At 51.8% G+C, this 19,523-nt stretch overlaps 1 protein-coding gene across 2 annotated transcripts in view; it reads right to left on the bottom strand.

Moving 5' to 3' along the window:
* The window catches only part of LOC138489466 (zinc finger protein 436-like), a 235,340-nt gene that overhangs the window by 116,594 nt on the left and 99,223 nt on the right, over positions 1-19,523 (bottom strand). Inside the window, exon 4 of one of the 2 annotated variants that reach the window (XM_069617193.1) lies at positions 1,872-1,946. The exons of the other annotated variant lie outside the window; for it this stretch is intronic. Coding sequence (XP_069473294.1) covers positions 1,872-1,946 — 75 coding nt within the window. The remainder of the gene's footprint in view (positions 1-1,871; positions 1,947-19,523) is intronic. 2 annotated transcript variants of the gene reach the window in all.

Genomic DNA, 19,523 nt, shown 5'->3' with positions numbered 1-19,523 from the left:
AGTTCCTCTAGCTACAACCGACTGCAACGCTGACTGTCGTCAAGCCACAGTCGCTTAAAGACATCCCAGATGTCTCGACTGGTGCTTCAGAACTGCCGACCAGCACTGAGACAATGATTGTTTACACTGACCGTCTAGGCCAGCATGCGGCCATCCGTCCAGCTTCGCTCGCCAAACTGTTTGTTGCCTGATACCCGCGCGCTGAAGCCGACTCGACCCTGTCGAGAATCAAGAGCACCTACAGCACAAGCTACATTTTGGTTCTGTCCCACTGGTCCTTCTCCGAAGGCCCCTAGAGACATTGTCTCCCCAGCACTTAAAGGTCTGTATCTGCAACCCTACAGTCCCTTCTCTCTGCACTTATGAGCCACCCGCTGACTGCACTTGTGAGCTAACTGCATTTCTCCCTTCCCCTCCCCACTGGCACTTCTCCTCTTCCCTCTTCCCCGCACTTTCACGATATGAATGACAAGGCCTAGTAGGATCGTTATTTTGTCCTCCCTTTGTTTTCCCTTTGTCTTTCCGCGCCAAGAAACACTTGTGTACAGGCGCGTTATAAATGCCACATCATATCATATCATATCATACACAACCTTGACTGAACAGTCTCTTTTACCAATGGGTAATAACTGTATTTTCGCTTGTGATGACTAACCATTGATCCGCGACCTTTTCGGAGATAAACCTGGCATTTGGTCCACGTTAACAAAATTGGACAAGGATGTTTATAAATTTGCTTGTGTTTCCAATCTGTTCGGATCCCTTCAGGTGTACTAGAGGTGTGGCACTGATTGATGGTTTAGAAAGCGATATTCATCCTTGGACCACTGTTGCCCCGGAAGTTGATTCGTTACAACCGGCCACCAGGTTTCACTTGTATAACGTTTGGCGTTCTACCATCATGAGGGACACCTTCTTAACTCTCCAATTCTGTATCCACCACTGCCAACATCTAGTCACCCATGAGACGTTCTCGTGCGTACCCTTGAACTACACCCTCCACGTCTTCCTTCAGCTTCTACCTTTGCCGTGACCTTGATCTCACTTTACAATTCTATCTTCCTCTCCGTCTCTCTTCCTCCGTTCATTTGATTCTGGCATCCTGATATAGCAGGGTCCGCCCTGGCGCAACGTCAGTTCCATTGACAACAGCTGGTCCAGCGTGTTTCCCGCTTGTCTGTAGCGTTCTCCGTTCTCCACTGTAGCTTTCTCTCCTTGTCCCTGTACTTATCACATTATGATTGTCTGACCCAGTTTAACACACGGTTTTCGATCTAAGTCTAGGAAAAAGAGGGTTGGGCGATGTTACTTCCTTATGGGGTCGGGAGTTAAAGGGGCTGTGTCCCAGATTAGAGTCCTTGACCCCAAGAGGGGAGTTCCTCTCCATGAGGTCCTCCTGCATATTACCACCCCTAAGGGGACTACTGGTTAGCGGCCGCACCTCCCTAGCCTTACGGAAAGGGTGTCTCCCCTGGGGAAAAGTGACGCTATCTGAAGGATCGTCACACCAACCCAAGACAGACAACAAAGCAAGAGCACCCATACCATGGTGAGAAAGATAACCTACTGTCCACCCCAAGACATACAACAAACCATGTGCACACGTATCACTGTTACACTATATCACCATTTTACCAATTCTTCATTGTAATACATGCAAAAAACAAGAAGACCATCAAAACTGTAGGGTGTACAGATAACCAGCTATACCAACCGAAGATATGCAATAAGCCAGGAATATCTGCAATTTAGAGAGATTAGAGGACTTAGTAGAACCAGCAGTGCATTCCATCATGATCATATGTATGTTGCAGAAAAGGTGACTTTTCCCATTAAGACTAAACAAACACTCAGGAACATTGGTAACTCACCCAGGTGTGGGTCTAGGCTCCTTCTTCCAACTTCCTCTCCAAGATCATCCATGAAAATCGAAGCCGAGTAGTCCTCTTTTCTCAAAGAAATGTCAGAAAAACATGTACAAGTTACGATATATACGTTTCACGATTTGTGACCAATGCTCCCCACGTAACTTGTCTTCGCTCCCCAGCCTTGTGCATCCTTCTCAGCGTTGCTCCCCACGCAACCTAGGCCCGCTTCCCTCCCCTCATTCCTCTTCAGGCGCCCCTGTGCCACGACCAGTGTATTGTTCCCTGGTTGTGTCTCTGACCTATCGTACTGTGACTATTGTATTGTCAATCTGTTGCATCGCTTGCATTTTCCTCTTACTTCCAGGCTTCCTTGGACTACTAGTGTTTGCGTATTTTGTTTTGTAGTGGGACCATTGTATTGTATACTTGCTGCATCGTGTGCATTTCCCTTCCTCCCCTCCAGGGCCCATAGAATTACCAGTTTTGCGTATTCTTTATTGTACTTGAATTTGCATGCCCTTGAGTACTTTTGTTGTGTTCATTTGTTGCTTTGCTCTGTTTTCTCCACTCACTCCTCTGCCCCCCCTCCCCCAGGTTCGAGTGTTCTTGTTCTGTGGTGTACTTACCTGTTGACCCCTCAATTGTGCATGGCCACTCTATGCCTCCCTCCTTGTTAGCCCCTAGCGTGTAATCCCCCTACCCCGGCTTCCCCCCAACCTTACTCTCCGCCCGCACCCTCTATGGTGCTCTCTGTCTGCAAATGCTATTCTATAGACTATCCTATCCCTCTCACCAAGTCTGGTATCCTGGTCTCCAACCCAGGCCTCCCTATCACTGATACCTACACCAGTACTTCCTCCAGACAGACCCTTACTGACATCCTCTTTGTCATCCCCTTTCCAGGCCTATGCCCCCCCCCAATATGGTCTCTGTTCCCTCTCCTTTTTCCTCCTCTCCCATTAATGGTGGCACTCCAAGACCATCATTTGTTTTATTTTTTATATTTTTATTATTTTATTAACAACATTCCAAACAATACAAACGTTGAGGACATCCACACATAAGCTTCACAATCTTGTATTACAAGTTACAGGTGCCGGTTCTCCCCCCTCCCGCACCCGTAACTCGAGCCCCTGCTTCCATGTCACTGTCTTATTTATCTCCAGGCGTGTCTACCTCAGTTATCTCTTCCATATCATCCTCACTATGGTCGGCCTGGGCGGGTCCCACCATTGAGGCCAGTAGTTGTCTCCATGCTATCAGAGGTCCCACCTCCTCTTCCCCCCTCCGCTGACTGCTTCGTACCAAGCAGTCGTTTCTGCCTCTGCCCACTTCATGTGGTCCGCCCACCACATCTCAATTCTAGGTCATTGGGCTGCTTTCCAGCACATTGCAATTCTCTGTTTGGCCAGGATGTAGGCCAGGTCTTTCATCTTACTGATGTGCCTCAGGTTGCGTGGTCTGGTAAAACCCCCCAGCATGCACGCCCAAGCTGACTACCTCCAACGTGATCCCTTTTTCCCCTAGGCACATCTTCAGTTCTGTCCAAAACCTACCCACCTCCGGGCAAGCCCAAAACATGTGTAGCACCCCAGCTTCCACCTCCCCACACTGTGGGCATTTCTGTGCCACCGGGCCTCCAAACCCGGCGATTTTTCGGGGAGTCATGTATGCCCTGTGACTAACATACAACTGGATCTGCTGAAACCTCGCGTTTCGGGACACCTTCTTATATCATCTTTGGGCTCTAGTCCCCAGCAACTCATACAACTCATACAGATGGGATATTTCGTGGCCACCCTCCGAAACATCATACACCGTCTCAATGGTTGCATCAGGTTGTTCCGCGAGCACTGCCTCAGGCCACCTTTCTCGCACTCGTTTAATGATTCTAGTGTAGGTGATGTGTTGACCTTTACGCACCCCGGTGTCCTCAATCAATCTCTGAAAGTCCAGTGCCACCCCCTCCTGCCATATATCTCCCAGGATCGCCAAGCCCATCGGTTCCCAGTAACTGCAGATCCCTTTTATCATTTTGGAGTCCTCCCCGCAAAGCGCCACTAACGGCGCCCATAGGGAGGACGGGGTTGGGTTTCCCACTAATTGCCATAATTTGCGCCATATCTCCCAACCTAGCACCAACAGTCTCGCCATTACCAGTACCTTTGGTTTAGGCAACCACACCGTCTAAGAAAGAAGGGGGCGGGGTTGTACAGTAGCCTGGGTTCAGCCGTTTCCTCTTCAGACAACCAGCTGGCCACATACTGCAGCTGTCCCGCCAAATAGTATAACTCAAAGTTCGGTAGGTTTATACCCCCCTTGTCGCACGAGTTCTGTAGTTTCCAGAGGGCCACCCTGTTCCTGGAGTTGTGCCATATGAAACCCCTGCACAGGCTGTGGAGTTTGACAAAGAAAACGTTTGGGGATCACATACGGGATGTTTACAAAAAAATGTAACACCCTGGGCAGGACTACCATCTTAATCAAAGCCGCTCTACCCATCATGGCCAGGGGTAGCTTGGACCAGAACGCCATGCTATTCTTGATGCCTTCAATTGCCTTTTCCGTATTGTGTTTGTGTTCCTCTTCCGTCGTGTGGTATATATTAATTCCCAGGTATCGGAACGTCTCGGTCTGCCAGGGTATCGGCAAGACCGGTAGACTTCTCGGCAGGGTACTTCTATATCTCCCCAGAGGAAACATGCTTGACTTCTTAGGGTTTACTGCTATGCCCGAGAGGGTGGCGTAACGTTCCATCACCTCCAGGACATATTGTAGATTTTCCTCTGGGAAGCGCAAATATAAGAGTATATCATCGGCATAAAGTGATATGAGGTGTGAATCCCCCGCAGTATGGATCCCCATCTCCCTGTACTGTTGTCTAAGGCAGACTGCCAGTGGTTCCAGCGCAAGGATATACAGCATGGGTGACCAGGGGCAGCCCTGTTTGGTGCCCCTACTGAGCTGCCATTTGTCTGAGATTATTGCGCCCGTTTTGACCCTAGCGATTGGGGAGCTATATAACATTTTGACCCATCTCAGAAACTCTGGCCCCATCCCATATTCCCTCAGAGCCGCCAGCAACCAAGGCCATCTCACCGAATCGAAGGCCTTGACAGCATCCAGCGAGATTATTGCCATTTCGCCAGGGTCCTTTTCCGTTTGATCAATAATGTGGTGGAGTCTTCTATGGTTGTCGGTTATACTCCTGCCAGGGATGTAGCCCGTTTGATCGGGGTGTATCAATTTACTGATAACTCGTTTGAGCCTGTTAGCTAGCGCTGCTGTGAGGATTTTGCTGTCTTGGTTAAGCATTGATAGGGCTCTATATGACCCACATTCTGTGCTTGGCTTACCTGGTTTTGCGATCGGGATGACCACCGCCTCCCGTAGGGACTCTGGCAGTCTACTGTGCTCGAACGCCTCATTAAGCATGGCCAGCAACGGGGGGAGCACCTCTTGTTTGTATGTTTTATAGAATTTACTAGGGACACCGTCCGACCCTGGGGCTTTACACGTGGGCAGGTGCTGGACCACTATCTCTAATTCATCTAATGTGATTGGGGCGTCCAGGTCCTCCCGCTCCTGAGCGTCTAATTTGGGCATGCCTATATCTTCTAGGGTTTCCTGTATCTCTTGATCCATCTCATCCCCTGCATCCCCATAAAGACGTCTATAGTATCTGAAGAACCCTTCATTCGCTCCCTCTTGGGTAACCCAGATCTGGCCTTCATCCCCTCTAATTTCCCTGATCACTGATCGTGGGGTTTCATTTTTGTATAACCAGGCCAGCAGCCTGCCCGGTTTGTCTCCTCCCGCATGTTGCCTTTCCACGTATTTCTTATAACTCAGCTTGCATAATCTGTCCCAGTGCTCACTGCTGGCTTGTTGCAACAGCTTTATCCTTTCCCCGTCTTCCCGTGAGGTGCCCCCCTTGCGCATTAAGCCTTCTAGATCCTTTGATTCCTGTAACTCCCATTCTATACCCCCTTGGAGTCCTATGGCCGCGCCCTGTACTACTAGTTTGAATGCCTCCCATAAGGTTTCTAACGATTGTACACTTCCTGTGTTAGTGTCGAAATACTGCATAATCGCCTCCCTCAGGTCCTCCCGGAATACCGAGTCCTGCAGAGCCTCTGCTCTAAGCTTCCACGTCGGATTCCCGCTCTGGGGGGGCTGTTGTCGCCACTCCAGGACCAAGGAAGAGTGGTCTGACATCCGCTCCTGTCATTTCTCCTACTAGCTCCGAAGAGGCAAACATATAGTCCAACCGCGTGCGCAGATTATGTGGGGCCGCGTAGTGCGAGTACTGCCTATCTGCCGGGTGTAGCTGTCTCCAGATATCTTCGAGTCCAAAGTCTCCCAGCAGGGCCTGTAATGCCTTTGCGGCTGGAGTGGGCCTATCTGGTTTACCATCAGATCTGTCCATTTTGGGATTCAATGTACAGTTAAAGTCCCCTACCCATATGATCGCGCCATCCAATAGGGGGCCAATTTTGCCATATAGGGTCCTGAAGTAGGCCGCTGTATCCTGGTTAGGGGCGTACAAGTTTATGATGCTCACTTCCCTCTTTTCCAACATCCCCCATACCACAGTCATCCTGCCTTCTGGGTCTGTTGTGGTCTGAAGCAGCTGAAATGGTACATGCGGTGCCACCCACGTGATGACCCCCCTCGCGTAAGCCGAGTATGTGGCTCCCGTGGTAATCCCTCTCCACTTTCTCTTGATCACTTCCAGCTTCTCTCTAGTGAGGTGGGTTTTCTGTTATAATGCTATATCAATCTTCAGCCTTCTCAGATGAACAAGTTACTCTCTTACCTGGTAACGTTCTTTCGATGGGATGGTCCGACGATGTATTCCATATCTATGACAGTAATCACCACAGCTGTGCTGCTTCGGAAAATCTTTCAGAGTCTGCATCCTGCGTCGATGACGTAGATACGCCGCCCTCGAGGACCTCCTCCGACGGCACCAGATGTTATAAGTAGGACGCACGACGCCCGTAGCCTCAGTTGTAGTTTTTTCCCCAGAACGTGTGGTACCAGTCTTCTGCCAGTCTGACACACAAAGCCTTGTGGAAACTTAAGCTGCAATCGCTTAAGAAATTCTGTAGCGGGGAAGGCAGGGAGGGAGTGATATGCAATATGTCGTCGGACCATCCCATCGAAAGAACGTTACCAGGTAAGAGAGTAACTTGTTCTTCGAGGGGATTGGGTCCTCCGACGTATTCCATATCTATGACAGACTCCCAAAGCAGTACCAATGCAAGGAGGTAGGAAAAGAATTTAGGAAAACAAAAATTTAGAATGCTCAATCAAATTGCGGAGTAAAGGACCGCCTTGCCAAAGGCCAGATCCTGCCCCCGGATGGAATCGAGGGAGTAGTGACGTACAAAAGTATGTACCGAAGCCCAGGTGGCTGCATCACAGATGTTACGGATAGGAACACCCCTCTGTAGGGCAGTAGAGGCAGCCATACCCCTGGTAGAATGGGCCCGCAAGCCGACCGGTGGGTCTTTACCCGCCAAGCGGTAACACTCCGAGATAGCCAAAATAATCCAGCGAGACAAAGTCTGTTTCGTCACAGCCTGTCCCAAACGCTTTCCAGCGTAACCAATGAAGAGTTGATCGTCCACTCTGACCCGGGAAATGCGTGAAATATAAAAACTTAATGCTCTCCTAGGATCAAGCCTATGGAGCCTCTCCTCTTCCTTACCAGGATGTGGAGGAGGATAAAACGCCAGAAGAACAACCTTCTGGCCTAAATGAAATTCCAACACCACCTTCGGAAGATAGGAAGGACGAACTCCAAGGACACCCCTGTCCTTATGAAACACAGTGAAGGGTGGCTTAACTGAAAGTGCCTGTAACTCACTCACTCTGCAAGCGGAAGTGACCGCAACGAAAAATACAGTTTTAAGAGTCAACAGTCTCAAAGGGCATGAATGCAAAGGCTCAAACGGAGCACCCATCAGAAACTTGAGAACAAGGTTCAAATCCCAACCGTGCACCTGGAAAGGTGACGGAGGGAACACATTAGTGAGCCCTTTCAGAAACTGAGAAATTAAAGGAATTTGAAAATAGGAACACTCTTCAGACGAGCGCTTAAATATGGACAGCGCCGCCAGGTAACCTTTAACGGTACCCACTTGCAAGCCCCTGTGGGCCAAAGAAAGCAAAAAAGACAAAACCATGGGAATGTCACATGCAAAAAACTCTGCACCAGTTGCAGAACTTACGCCAACGGCAACGGTACAGGGACTTTGTTGCTGGCCTTCTGGCCGAGAGCAACACCTCCATCACGTCTTCAGGGAGGTCCCAATCCTTATACCTTAACCTTTCAGATGCCAAGCGTGAAGGTTGAGGGATCTGACCTCTGGATGGAGAACCTGACCCCCCTCCCGTGAGAGCAGATCGTCTCGGTAGGGAAGACGACGTGGAAGGAAGATGGACAAGTCGAGAAGGTCCGGGTACCACGTCCTCCGGGCCCACGCCGGAGCAATGAGGATCATCCGGGAACGAAACCTCCATAACCTCTGCAGTACTTGCGGGATGACGGGGACTGGAGGAAACACGTACAGCATCTTGTGCTTGGGATGGATCGGCACATGGAAGTAAGCGTTCTTGAGGTCGAGAGACACCAACCAGTCCTGAAGTTGAAGGGCCTGGAGGACTTGAGAGAGAGTAACCACCTTGAACTTGTCCTTCCTGAGGAGTTTGTTCAGTTTGTTCAAACCGCACAAGTCCATGATGGGTCTCAATCCCCAGTCTTTCTTCGAAATCAAAAAATAAGGGGAATAACATCCCTTGTTCCTCTCCGCTACAGGCACCAGTTCTATGGCGCCTTTCTCCAGCAGGGCTTGAATTTCCTGTGCAAGGAGCGGATCCGGACTCCTCAAAGAGAGATTCCCTGGTGGATTGTCGTGAGGCCTCTGCCGAAAAGGGAAGACAGTAGCCGTGGGTTATGATCTCCAGAATCCACACATCTGAAGTAATGGCACGCCACTCTACAAGATGCTGCGCCAGCCTTCCCCAACCGGCGAACCATGGGACATGGTCTCATGACTGAGCTGAAGCGGCTGCGGCATTGCCTGAGGGCAAAGAGGCGACTGCCCGAGCGGCATTGGCACCTCAAGTACCTTGTTTTCCACCTCTGGCACTCCTACGGTGGCCCCTTTGACTGACAGCTCCTCTCGCTTTACCAAAGGATGAGTAATAATGAAAGGAACCTCCCCTCCATTGCTGTCCCCTAGGACAAAAAGGCGGAGGTTGTCGAACTGCAGTGCTCAACGACTTCTCTGCAGCTTTGGAGGTCTGCAACCTCTCAAGGCTCTCGTCAGCCTTGCTGCCAAAATGATGTTCACCGCCAAAGGGCATGTTGAGGAGCCGGGCCTGCACATCAGGAGCAAACCCTGACTTCCGCAACCACGCAAACCTGCGTATTATGGTGCGCGCCGGCATGGACCGGCTGACGCAATCCACCATGTCCAAACCCGACCGAACGGCCTCACACATGGCATCCTTGCCATCCTGGACCATAGCAAGGAAACCATCCCGTTCGTCCCCTTCAGGAATATGTTCAGCCGCTAAGGAAACACAGTTCCACAGAGTGTGCGTGAAACGAGACAAGGCACATACAGAGTTGGCCGCCTGAAGCGCCATACCCCCTGAAGAAAACACTTTCTTCGCCCAGCCATCAAAACGCTTGTCATCCCTATCAGGAGGGATGGTAGGATACAACGCCTGCTTTGCCGGGGCCGTAGCCGCTTGCACCATCAAACTCTGCAGAGTGGGGTGCTTGGTCAAGTAGCAGGGATCGCTACTGGCTGGGTGGTATTTTCGCAGCAAAGACTTGCCCACTATCGGGAGACTCTCCGGAGCAGTCCAAGCCGCCGCCACCCTCCTCTGTAGAGCCATATGGAACGGCAGTACCGGGTCAGTTGGTGGACCAAGCTCGAGGATATCCGTAAGGTCATCCTGAATAAACTCCCCTGTGGGAGCCGACCATCCCAAGTACTCGGTGACCCTAGACATAAGGCGCCGGTACGAGGAGTCGGCATGAGTGCCAGGCTCAGGCCTACAAAACTCTGCTCCGGAGAGGTGTCCAGCCCACTGGCATCGTGCAGGGACTGTCGTAGGTCCTCAAATTGGCTATGGCCCGAGAGAATCTCATCTGGCACCGTATCAGGAACCATGCCAGCATCAGAGCCCTCATCCACCTCTGAAATGTACTCCAGATGGCGGTAAGAGGGCACTGAATGGGGAACAAAGCCATGTTTGACCTTGGCCAGAGCCTTTCTAGGGGGTTCCCCCGTGCCACGGGGTACCTCCGACACCACAGCCTCAAAAGGCGTCGAGTGAATCGGCACCGGCATCGAGTGAATCGGCGTCAACGTCAGACGCAGCGCCGACAGCATCGACGGCGTCGACACAGGCCTCGAAGGCGGAGCCCCGAGCGTGTCTTTCGACCTCCTGGGCGCCGATGGCGTCGACGACTTCCTCAGAGGTGGAGCCTCGAGAGAGAGTCCGTCGACGACCTCAGCGCCACAGGCGTCGATGTCTTCTTTGAAGACTGCACAGGTTCACGTGGTCTCGAGCGCGTCGAGGACCGAGACCTGGAACGGGCATGACGAGAACGATTCCCTTGTCCGAGCGGGACCTCTCCCATGAATCGTGCCGACCACCTGAGCCCGAAGGCGTGCGAGCGGTGTCTCGACCGATCACGACCGACCCCACTCGTAGGCGCGGATGGACCGGTGCCCTGCGATTGGAGAATCCCTAACATTTTCTTCCCGAAGGAAGCCCATTCCTCCGGTGTCGCATGCTTGGTGGGATAAGCGACCCGCCGACGGGCGAAGTCCTCGGACGAGGACAGGGAAGGCGACCGATGACGGTGCTTCCGGGAGTGCCTCGAAGAGGCGGAGGAGTGGCGAACTGACTCCGGGAGCGAGACCCACTGGACTTCCGAAGACGACACGGAGAGTCGCCCCTCGAATCGTCCATCGAAAGCCCTGCAGACCTCGACTCCGTGGCTTGGACACCTTACCTACCGACAACTTCTTCTTGCGCTCCCGCAAGGCTTTGGACGTGAGTGACTGGCAGTCGACACAGTCATCCGTGTCATGGGCCTCCCCGAGGCACCAGAGGCAGGCGTCGTGCGAGTCCGTCACCGACATCTTGGACCCACAGTCCCCGCACTTCTTAAAGCCCGGACGCGGGGTGGAAGACGAGGTAGACATCCTTCACGAGGAAGAAACTTCACAAAACGAACAGGTTCGAAGAACCGAGAAACAACAGAAACTCCTAAGAGTCGAGGCGCGCCGAGATTCCCGAAGCGAACACGTTCGTGGAAAAAACAGAACTGAGGCTACGGGAGTCGTGCATCCTAATTCTAACATCTAGTGACATCGGCCGTCGGAGGAGGTCCTCGAGAGCGGCGTATCAATGTCATCGACGCAGACGCCGAAAGATTTTCCGAAGCAGTTCAACTGTGGTGATTACTGTCATAGATATGGAATACGTCGGAGGACCCAATCCCCTCGAAACATCATTACTTTATTTCTCTTCAGATAGCTGTTGAGGCCCCTCACATTCCAGGTCGCCACTCTAAGGCTACCCGACGCCATCTGCAAGTTGACCCTCCTCCCCTCCCCATTTCCCCCTCCCGCCTGGTTTAAAACAAGATTGGGCTTGTTCCCCTCCCACTTCCAACAATAACTCCTCAACTACCCCCCTCTTGCCCCCCTTCACAACTCCAAACCACTGCACACAACCCTTTCCCTCCCCCCACCCCACCCAACCTCAACAAGTGCCCAGCTCCATCCCTGGATCTCAGGCTCCCATGCGTTTGGTCCTGCCTCGAATGCCGAGGTCAGGAACCCGGCAGGGTGTCACCGGACTACCGGTGACCTAACTAATCTACTCGTTATGGGGGTATGAGGGCTGGCTCTGTAAGGCTCCCACGCAATTATCTAAGTTTCTCGTGTTCACGGATCACGTCTACATGTATAGCCCTAGTCACACCGTCCAGCTGTCTATGTCCTGTACGATATTCAAGTCCCAATGTCTCAGACTGTGACACCGCGGGTGCCACAGTCACGTTACTTATCTGCGCCTTCTTCTGTCTGGATACCCGATTCTTGGGGACAGCTCTGCGCGTCCAACCATCCCAAAGCGTCCTCCGGGGTTTCAAAAAACAAGGTTCTGCTCTTGTGGAACACCTTCAGTTTTGCCGGGTAGATCAGCATATACTTGTGGCGTGCTTCACGCAATCTTCTTTTCACGGCCCCAAAGTTCATGCGTCGGCATTGCACCTGCAAGGAGTATCCGGGTATGCGGTTATGTTTGCCGACGCCCTTTGTATCGTTCCGCCCTTCCGGAAGTATTCAAGGATTTTCTCCCGGTCACGATAGTTCAGGATCTTGGCTATCACCGGCCTGGGGGGGGAGGGGTTCCCTGTGCTCCCTTTCCACAGCGAACCCCTGGGTCAACACTCCTCCGGTTATTTCCTGCAGCAGCATTGATTCAGTGTACTACGTGAGGTTGGATCCCTCGGCTCCTTCAGGCAATCCAACGATACGTATGTTATTCCTTCGGGTGCGTCCGTCCGCCTCCTCTGCCCTGCTTTCCAAGTTGCCCACGCGTTGAACTAGGGCGTGAAGTTCAGATTTGTGGGCTGCACATGCCGCTGTGTTCTGGGCCAGCTCTTTTTCTTGGTCCCCCGTGCATTCTGCCAGCGACCTGACATCTTGCCGGAGAAGATTCACCTCCTCTTGTACTGCCCCGACTTTGAGCTCTAATGCCGCTTTCAGCTTGTTCATGGCTGTGAGGAATTACACTCCGGAGACAGGTGAATGCTGAAAGAATATTTATTTTCTTAGTAAGGCAGTGTTTTCTTTAAGGGGAATAAAAGAAACAAGTCCTTCCGGTTTGCTTCACCAGTGTCTTGGCTTCCCAGAGTATGTTGGCCTTAGTCCCAACTTGGTTCTATCTCTTAGTATCCGGATAGGCCCACCACTCCGATTCTCCCTCCTCTCTCTTCTCCGTATCCTGTGAAAAGAGAACAACCCATCAGAACGGCTTGGCGCGCTTTTATCATAACAGATGGGTTCAGACCCCCACCAATCATTGAGCGTCCAGCCCAGCCCCCCTTCTATTGGCTCTTGAGGCCTTATCCCGCCTCCCTTAAAGGACGCCGTCCCGGTGTGCTGCCATTCCCTTCTTTGTTGTAATGCATGACACTCGCGTCGGTCACGTGTCTGTGGCCGCTCCGAGTATGGGCATGGCCGGATATTGGGAGTTTTCCTCCCGCTACGGGTAGCCCCGGGGTCGCCACGAGGAGCACAGCGGAGATGGGTCGGTCGCTTCTCCCCTGCATCCAGGAGCTCCGGCGAGCACGGCACACCCCCATCCGGGCTGGCTCGGGAACCAGGTAAGCAATGTGCGGTGTCACCGCGACTGTTGGCAGCGGCTCCACTTCTCGCTTCCGTAACAAAGTTACTGGTCGGGACTAGCCAGGAGGTCCCGTCACTAAGGACCCCAGTGTTCTTGGGATCGGGTGTGGTTACCTCTCACCGCGGCTCTAGCCGAGGCGTATCCTCACAATGGCCAATCCTAGTTTAGTTTCCCAAGCCACTTTCAGGTCAGCAATCGCAGCAAGGATCTCCTGGTCTTTGCTCATAGTATCCGTGCCCTCAGCGAGGGTTTTGTCTTTGCTCTTGGCACCTTCCGCACCCGGCGACGTTCTGGCGTATTCGTCAAGTGTGGGTTGCTTGGCCTTTGCTCTAGGGAGTTTGGTAGTCATCGTGGTGTGTCAGAGCTGTATGTGCAAGCCCCACAACTCGTGGACTCTGGTCTTAGTTAGGTTAGACTGCTGTTAGTGGCAGGGCCCGGGCAGGCCGTGTTAAGGGTGCCCTCAAACTACCAGTTCTGCTCATGGAGCGGGCTGTGTCCTCCCACGTTAATTATTTTGGCTATTCAATCCGCTCAAAACTGGAGCCCTAGCCCTCATTGGTCAAGGTCCGTGGGCACACACCACAGTACTTATGGAGCTCCCCAGGTGTATGCGCTGGCCACACGTATGTCAACCGTGAGCCGTGCCAAATTGCTGTCACTTCTTACACAACGGTGGTGTTTGTGGGGCTTTCCACCAGACGCGCTTCACTGTGTCCCCGCATTCGACTCTGGCACAGGCTAGGGGATGTCCCTCTCCCCCGCTCCTGTTACTGCTGTTCGTGGCTCGGGTCATGTGGGGCACATTGCTGATTCCTTGGTGCCTTCTGTGACCATCTACCTCATGTGGGCGCCTCACTTGTGTCCATGTATTCGGGCGCGACTCAGGGCTTAATTGCCGGACTAGTCTCCATAGGACTGTATGTTGCACTTCGGTGGGGCATGCGCCCGTCTGGGCTGTGCGGGTCCCGCGCTCTGTTCAGCGCTCCTGCCCCCAGGCCGGGTTATTTCACCATGGGCCCCGTCATCCATTGTGCCCGAAGCGACTCCTGCCTGTGAGGGAGTGCTCAGGCCGTCTTTGTTGTCTCGCTCCCAAGAGCGATCCAGTGTTCAGGCACGCGGGGCTCTGTGGCGTCCCAAGCACGTCTGCGTTCTTCGTGGACCGCTTTTACTGCCTCTTGGGAGCGTTAGTGGAGGTTTGGTCCGGCGATGGGTCTTCCCCGCCTGGCACAGCTGGTCCGGCTCCCACCTCGGCGTCAGGGACAGCCGTGCCCCACTGCATCCAGCCTCGGCGGCGGTCCGAAATGGGGGTCTGTGCGATTGCAGCCGCATTCTGGTCTCCGGGCGCCGCGCATCAGTACCTCAGCGGGTGTCGCAGGGGCCCCGGTGCGCCGTTGCCTGTGTCCGTCTTTCTCTCCCGCAGTGCCGCCGCCGTCTATGCTCTGCTGGCTGGCGCCTTTGTTTGCTTCTCACATCCGCCATTTTGGGGTCTCAGCTCCGGGATTCTTGGGCTCAGCGATGCCCACAGGGCCGTCCCCTTCCTTAGCCCAGGCTCCAAATTTGCAGGATACGTGTGCGCCACATTCATGGACGAGCACACAAATTTTCAGGGCATAAAAGCGTGCATAAATGCACTTCTAATCAGGATCAGGTGCCGGATTGCAGGAGCTCTCCCAGAGCTCGACTCCTCACATGGCTCTCGTAGCCACGCCCCTCCCCAAGACCATCATTAATGTCTACTTAAATGGCACTGTCTTGGTCCAGGGCCCTCAGGCCAATCTCCTCCTTTTCGATAGACGCTTCCCGTGTCTTATCAACTCCTCTTTCCTTCTCCTGCTACTCCTCCCTGGCTCCTCTGCAACCTTCCTCCTCTGCCACCTCTCTGGCACCCTCCTCTGCTTCTCTGGCTGGTCTGCCGCCTCCTTCCTCCGCCACCTCTCCGGCACACTCTTCTTCCTCTCTGACTACTATGCCATCTCCTCCTGCCTTCTCTGCTCATTCTCGGGCACCTCTAAAACTTCTGCAGGGCGTATCTCATGCCTGTACCCCTGTACTTGCAAAAGTGGCAATCTGATCCACGTTGCTACTGTTATCTCTCGCTCCGCTGTCAAACACTCCTCTGACATCTGCCGTCTCCTCAAAGAGCTTGAACTGGATGTACTCTGTCTCACCGAGACTTGGTTCATGGCCAGTTCTGTCACGAGCTTTGCAATCGCCTTCCTGATGGCTACAAGATCCTCTCCGAACCCAGAACCAACCGTCCTGGAGGTGGAGTAGCCGTGATCTTCACAGAGTGGATCCCTGCTTCCGTCATTCCTACGCAGGCCTACTACTCCTTTGAATGCCTGGTCTGCCGGGGTCTCTCTTCCCCCCTCCTTGCCTCTACCTCTCAACTTCTCCTCTGAGACCTTAACATCCACTTGGATGCTTCTATCCCCTCCTCTGGGTTCTTTCGCAACTTCAGCGACTCTCTATCTCTCTAGTCTTCCCTCTGGCACCACTCACTCTGCAGGGCACACCCTGAATTTTCTGATCTAGTCAGACCTCCCCATCTTCAACCCGCTCACCACTCCCCTCTCTTGGACTGACCACTTTCTTCTCTCCTCTCACCTGTCGCTCTCTGCCCCTCAGGCCAAGCAGACCCCAGCACTGTCACACACCTTCTTGGTCAACCGGCTAATGAAGCGTGTGTCAATGGAGGCTTTCGGCGCTACTTTCTCTCCTCCTCTGACACCTGCGGCTGAATTACACTCTGACACAGCCCTTTCCAACCTTCATCTCTCCATCTCTAATACTCTGGATGTCCTTGCCACTGTCATGAGGATACGTTTGAAGCCTGCATCCAAGTGCAACTCTTGGCACGATTCTGACCTCGTCACCCTTAGCGCAACTGTAGGGTGGCTGAGAGGAAGTGGAAACCATCAGGCTTATCCTCTGACAAACTGGCCCACCGCCTGCTCCAAAGGCAATACAGACTCTTTGTACTTTCTAAGAAAAGAGCCTACATCTAAGCCTGCATCTCTGCAGCCTCTAATAACTCGGCCAAACTTTTCAAAATCTGGAAGAAGCTGGCCAATCCTACTGCAGTCTCCATCTCTTCTGTTCCCTCTGTGAGAAACCAGAAGGTAGCTCACCAGCTAGTCCCCAGTCACTTGTCATCCAGGTGGCCACGACACGGCCATCGATTTTGGATCCAGTGCGGCAGGATCACCTGGGTGAGGGGTCCTCAGGGAGTGGCAGTGGAACACCGGATGGGGAGACGCGGTATCCCTCTCTTCCCTGTATCCCTTTATCCCATCCTACCAGATGGGATATTTAGAAACTGAACCCCCAACCCCCTTTTTCTTGCACAAACACTTTTACACTGACAGTCTGCTCTGGGAGAAAACAGACTCACACCTGAGCCGTATACATGACATGTCCCAAAACTATGGTCAGGCTAGGTCAGGCAATTATGGACAATGTCTCACACCTGACTTCCATTACACTTCCCCACACAGATAAAAGGCGGAGTACAAGAGCACACTGTGAGAGAGGCAAAACACATGAAGGTACAGCAGTTGGCAGCTGAACGAGGGGAGAAAGACGGCCAGGCAAGGGAGGTTCATGAGAGGGGCAACTCCCTTGACCTTTTTGACAGGAAGCCGTTACTTTCAGGAAACATTCAAGGCAGAAAATGCAAGACCAGGAAACAAGGCTGGAGAAATCAAGGGTCCTCACGCATAACTGACGAAGACGGGGAAGAGCAGCAAATGCTGTGGTATCGTCCTTGGCTCCAAGAACAAAGAAGCGACAAAGAACAACACAGCCGATGAGTTGGGGAGACCGATGCCAGACCGATCTGTGTTGAAGTCAAGGTTGCAAACAGCAACATTGTAAAGTGAGGGCTGGAAGGAACATTGGTTTACGCATGTGATGAAAGACGCGAGTGAAGCTAAAATTGCTGGTGAATATTTGAACATTAGAAAAAAAGATACAATACCGTTGACAGAGTGGTCTGGTACTGTGAATGTGCTCAAAGGTCTCTGTAGGGTATCTTGACAAAAGGAAACGTGTAAATTGTGAGAAGTAAATCGAAGTGGTCCTGCGACGGTTCAAGCAAACCTCACTGCACATTCGAAAAGTCTTCGATTCTGGTATCATAAGAGGATCTGAGCACATACGAAGGGAATCCATGCCTTGAACTTGTGAATGTGAAACCCTGACAAAGGAAAGGAACTTTTGTGTTTTATTTGCTGCAGCAGGCCCTCTGCAATAAGGCGGTCATTGTAAGAGAGACTTTGGCTGAAGGCCCTGATGCCTATGTGTTGAATTGGTACCTCGTGGCCAAGAAACTAGAGTGTGTGCCGCTTTGCCCTGTGCTGAAAACGTGGGGAAGGGAATCAAACTGCTCAACTATCCTGACATATCATTGCTTGAATACTTTTCTTTTGCATACATTCTTATCCCACACCATTTTGTATTTAGAAGTAAGGATTGGCAATAGGTTTATTAGTATAGGCCCTTTTATTTTGATAGACTCCACTAGGACTGAGTTAATATTATTTGATGGTAGCTTGCTCCCATCTTTAGACTTAGGTTTAGAAAGGCGTTTTACCAACCCTTTGAAGTTCAAAAAACACCCTTGAACTGTGATCACTTCTGTCTGTCTTCACTGTTTGATAAAATGCGTTCCTTACACCTCGCAGGCCCTTTGCACGGTTCTGGCATCTCATTTACCACTAAAACTCAGGACATCCTGTCCACTCCCCTCCTCTTCCCCTACCACTCCAGGCCCTTTTCCGGTCGTATCTCCTCTTCTTTTCTCTTCCTTCTCCCTGTTCACTCCCAACGATGTTTCTAGACAAGTCCGATCTATGAAAGTCTTTTCAAAGCAGGTGCTCCCCTGCTCCTCCAGAACCACTAAGGACCACATCGACACCCTTGCTCCAGCATTGTAATATTTCTGCAATCACTCTTTTGCCACTGGAAGCTTCCCCACTCCCCTTAAGTACTCCCTTGAGCACACCCCTCCTTAAGAAGCCCTCCATCGACCCTTCCTCTCCGGCAAACTACATCCAATCTCCATCACTCCTTTCCTGGGCAAACTCCTGGAAAAGCTGACCATTTGCCAGCTTAATCTACATACTGAATCTGTTGGTTGTCTCCATGACCACCAGTCTGGCTTCGGAGTAGCCAGAAGCACGGAAACTGCTTTCCTGAACACCTGTGTAGACGTGCTCTAATCTAGACGCTAACATTCCTTCTGTCCTCATTGTCCTTCCTCTATCCTCTGCTCTCGACACAGTCAAGCATGCCATACTGCTCAGTCATCTCCGTGACAATCTGGGTATCACTGGTCAGTCCCTAGCCTGGTCCCTCTCCCCCTCTCCTCCTCTTCCTCTCCCTCCCTCTCGTTGTGTTGTCGCACCTAGAAACACTTGTGTACAGGCGCATTATTAATGACTTTTCATATTATATTCATATCATTGATACAGTGGCTTTACACTCACTTTATATCAATAACCAACGCAACAGGATCCTTCACCTCTGCTCTTAATCCAGTGATTTGCACCTCTCCACGCCACCGTATGGCTAAAACAAGTACTTAGACTAGACCATGTATGCAATCACATGACCAGTCCTGGATTGCCAGGAAATAGGTTAGCCCCCTTAGTCTGATCTATCAACTTCTTGGCACCCAGAATATTGACAAGCTTTTAAAAGGAGGTACTACTACAGGGGATTATATAGGATTTAAAAAAACGCACTTGATCATCTGTAAAGATTGACAGATACATTTAAGAAAACTGGCATTTTAAAGGGTTGAAAGTGTACTGGATGTCACTAGAATCTGCTATAAGGTGACATGGAATACCATTGAGGTCATGTATGTGCTGCCAATGTACAGATAACCTCTGAATATGGACCATGTCTCATCTACCAAGCAATATAAAAACCTGGTCTGAAATCATTCACAGGTACAGTTCATTATTTATTGCCATTTAACCTCGACCTTTTACGTCTCACTTTAGGTCAGATTGGAAATCAGTCGAGTCCCAGCCTGCCCTTTCTGGTTTACTGCTTAGGATCCACCTGCTCTGCTGTGTTCACATTCAAAGGCTTTGAAAAGTGTCACAGAGCTGACCACACACACACACAAGCTGATGTAACCACGGACGCTGGCTGGGGGCGCTGTCCTGAGTGTAAACAAACACGCAGATT

The sequence above is a fragment of the Ambystoma mexicanum genome, chromosome 9 (genome assembly GCF_040938575.1).
Source record: "Ambystoma mexicanum isolate Mex_15411 chromosome 9, UKY_AmexF1_1, whole genome shotgun sequence".
Lineage (NCBI taxonomy): Eukaryota > Metazoa > Chordata > Amphibia > Caudata > Ambystomatidae > Ambystoma > Ambystoma mexicanum.
This window is presented reverse-complemented; position numbering and strand designations above follow the sequence as displayed.